The sequence below is a fragment of the Chenopodium album genome, chromosome 21 (assembly GCF_948465745.1).
Source record: "Chenopodium album chromosome 21, dcCheAlbu1.1, whole genome shotgun sequence".
Classification (NCBI taxonomy): domain Eukaryota; kingdom Viridiplantae; phylum Streptophyta; class Magnoliopsida; order Caryophyllales; family Amaranthaceae; genus Chenopodium; species Chenopodium album.
In genome coordinates, this window is record NC_137854.1 from 9,462,327 (window position 1) to 9,465,981 (window position 3,655).

General features: G+C 37.1%; 1 protein-coding gene across 1 annotated transcript; it reads right to left on the reverse strand.

Moving 5' to 3' along the window:
- Positions 1 to 1,431: 1,431 nt before the first annotated feature.
- On the reverse strand, positions 1,432 to 3,101 carry LOC145600911 (histone H3.3). The gene is made up of 3 exons (XM_081656778.1): positions 3,015 to 3,101; positions 2,205 to 2,278; positions 1,432 to 2,087 (listed from the first exon to the last, which is right to left on the reverse strand). The coding sequence occupies exons 2-3, from the start codon at positions 2,274 to 2,276 to the stop codon at positions 1,749 to 1,751; spliced, it is 411 nt and encodes a 136-aa protein (XP_081512904.1). The 5' UTR covers positions 2,277 to 2,278; positions 3,015 to 3,101; the 3' UTR covers positions 1,432 to 1,748.
- Between the last annotated feature and the right edge of the window lie 554 nt (positions 3,102 to 3,655).

Sequence of the window (3,655 nt, forward strand, 5' to 3'; positions counted from 1 at the left end):
TTAAAAGTAATGATATAAAAGATACTAAAATAAGGTGAATTAAACATAGCCTTAGGGCCTATTCACATTTACTTAATTTTCGTTCAGTTCAGTTTCAATCAATTCAGTGCAGTTTAGTCCAGCTCAGCTCCTAATTTCCCTCTCCTATACGATATTCATTTCAGGATTTTCAGCTCAGCTCAGTTTATTTTAATTTAGTTCAGCTCCAATCAGTTTAGTTCAGTTCAGTTCAGCTCAACAAATATAAACAGGCCCTTAGTAAGCCATGTAGTAGCAGCAACAAGTAAATCTCAAACTCTCATTGCACATAATAAGCTTTGACAGCAATACTGAACTCTATTACACAAAACAAATGAACTTAATCCAGCCACAATACCTAACCAAGGCCCTGAATGATGGCCTCCACGGCTCTACTCTCCCAACTCCATCATTTTCACCCAAACACTATGTTGGGCCACCCATGAGTATCAGCAAGGACTACCCGCAAGCACCATATCATTTATCTATCCACAACCAGCCACCAGGCCCACCACCACAAATTTATTCTTTCACCCATCTCTCCTCACTTCCCCCACCACCATACCCGCTCATAGCCAACACAACTCAAGATCTACAGCAACAGCCTCCGCCATGGAGCAGGCAATGGGGGAGCTAACACACACACTGCCACCATGGTTGGGGAAAGGAAAACCAACCCTACACCCTTAAAAAAATATCCTAAAAATTTATCTCAAGTCCACCCAACAAATAATAGTTGGGTAGAGAGGTCATACATATGGTCCTCATAGTAACATGGAATCAGATACAAATGGAATACTAAATACATAAGCTAGAGAAATAATGACATTGAAATAAATGCAGGGTCTGTTCACATTTACTGAATAAAGCTAAGCTGAACTTAACTGAATATTTTATGAGAGAGGGAAATTAGGAGCTGAGCTGAACTGAAAATTAAGTAAATATGAACAGGCCCGCAGTCTATGCAGATAATTGCAATGGACAGTAATTTGCCTCTTCCACTTCCAAGTTGGAAGTTATACAGATAAACCAATTGACAATGCTGTGAATACAAGGTGCATATGTTATGAAGACATATGGGTACCAAGGGGCATGGGTCGAGGCCATAGCAGGTTAGCAGCATTAATAACTTAGAACTGTACAAAAGGGAAACAACACCCACGCTTATCTTTCACATCTCCCCCTAAGGCGTAATTATCTAAACAAATTGAAAAAATTCATTATCCATCGCTTTATGTATCCTAAAAGTGGAGACAAGAATCGAATACAATACTTGAAGATTAAGGTAGACAAAGATTAACCTTCAATCTCAACACCTAAGTACATTACATGGACATAAAGTTTCACATATATATCCTCCGAGAATCTGGATACCAAAATTTATATCAATGGCATAAAAGTAACACAACAAAATAATCAACATAAGAAAACAATAAACATAAAGGTCTGAATACATATCAACTACATTAGATGAATGTTTCCACACAAAATCAGTGTGACACCAACAAAAACAGAAATTAAATACCAAATATACCAAAGTTTGAGTTCCTTAGCTCTGAAAACACACCACCCATCATCACTTTTAACTACATCATTCACCAGAAAACCCCTTCTTCCCCAAACAAAAAACAACCCCTATTTAAGTCCTGCATTAAGCCTAACCAAGAACACCAAACTAATACTATTATAGTAGTAAAAGCATTAACAAACGATAAGGCGAGCTCAATTACTTAAGCACGTTCACCCCTGATCCTGCGGGCAAGCTGAATGTCCTTAGGCATAATGGTAACACGCTTGGCGTGGATGGCACACAGGTTGGTGTCCTCGAAGAGACCAACAAGGTACGCCTCAGCAGCTTCCTGAAGAGCCAATACAGCGTGACTCTGGAAACGAAGATCAGTCTTGAAGTCCTGGGCAATCTCACGAACCAACCTCTGGAATGGCAACTTCCTGATCAAAAGCTCAGTACTCTTCTGGTACTTCCTGATCTCACGAAGAGCCACAGTTCCGGGACGGTAACGGTGAGGCTTCTTCACTCCTCCGGTGGTTGGGGCAGACTTACGAGCAGCCTGTAAAAGCATTACACAACACAACAATCAGATTACCAATTGAATTGCAAATTTGAGTACAATTTATCAAAACATCATCTCAAACAAGAGAGGCAAAGAGATTGATCAATCAAATACCTTGGTAGCAAGTTGCTTCCTGGGAGCCTTTCCTCCAGTACTCTTACGAGCAGTTTGCTTGGTACGGGCCATATCTAGAATAATTACATATAATCAACATTAGTAAATAGAACAAATCAACATCTTCAGACGAAATTAAATAATGCAATATAGCCAAAAACAGTTCCTATGAACATTAAACCCTAATTTCATTCGAATTCTTCAGGAAAATTTCAAATACTTCACCTAATTCGAAACCTTGACTGACAAAGACGAAAACCTAATTTCAAATTTTGAGAACGAACACAATTTGAAGATCCAAATATCCAATCCAAACGACATATAATAGTATCTCATATGCAAATATAGCTTTAGATCAATTGATGATTGATTTGAATTACATGACAAGAAAATTAGAACAAAAACACATGAACAGCTCAAAAACTTAACAGAAAACTACATAAATTGATCGAGATTGTAAAAACCTAGGTGTCAGAACCCTAATTATAATTTCTACATCAAATTAAATCAATACGCAAACTAAAATTATCATGAATTGTTACAAACTAGATATTAGAACCCTAATTATGATTTCTACAACAAATTAATTCAATACACAAACTAAAATTATCATGAATTGTAACAAACTAGATATCAAAACCCTAATTATGATTTCTACAACAAATTAATTCAACACGCAAACTAAATCAGGAAGACGAAATCTCTAAATTTCGAATCACAAAATAACAAACAAATCAAAGCAAATTAATCAAAAGCATCGAAAACATTGATTCAAGACAAATTAAAGAAGATCAGAGAAACGAGGTTTACCTCAATGAAACTCCTTAGCTAGAAAACTTCGACGATTTCTTCTCTTTCTCTCTCCTCTTTCTCTCTCTAGAATGTGAAGAATAGCAGAAATTTGAAAAGTTAGGTGGTAAAGGGGTTTATATAAGATGAAGGGGGTGAGCAAATGATAAGAGGATCGGACGGCTGATATTGGTGATCCGTGTGATTTTACAGTTGTATGATCTAACGGTGGGTAATAGCGAAGGTTGTGTTTTCTCCAATGAAGTGGATGGTTGTGATTTGATGTACGGGTTTGCTTCGGATTGAGGGTTGTTTGTAGGTTTCCTATTGGTTGACATATTCCAACTAACACGTTTTGTAGGGTTTTTTTTTTTTTAAAAAAAGGGATTGTGATGTAAAGTGACGCATATACCCTTGCATGAAGAAGATCAATTAATTAGATTATCTATAGTCTAAAATAATCTAAAAAAGAAATATTATCTGTATTTACTTGTAATCTTGTATGGAGGATTGGACTCATTGGAGGGCCTTTAGGCGTGGGCATGGACTATCGAGCTATCGAAAATATACCTGACTTAGGGTCTGTTCTCTTACGTTGAAATTCAGTTCAACTCAGCTCAGTTCAGTTCAGCTCAATTCAGTTCAGCTCAATTCAGTTCAGT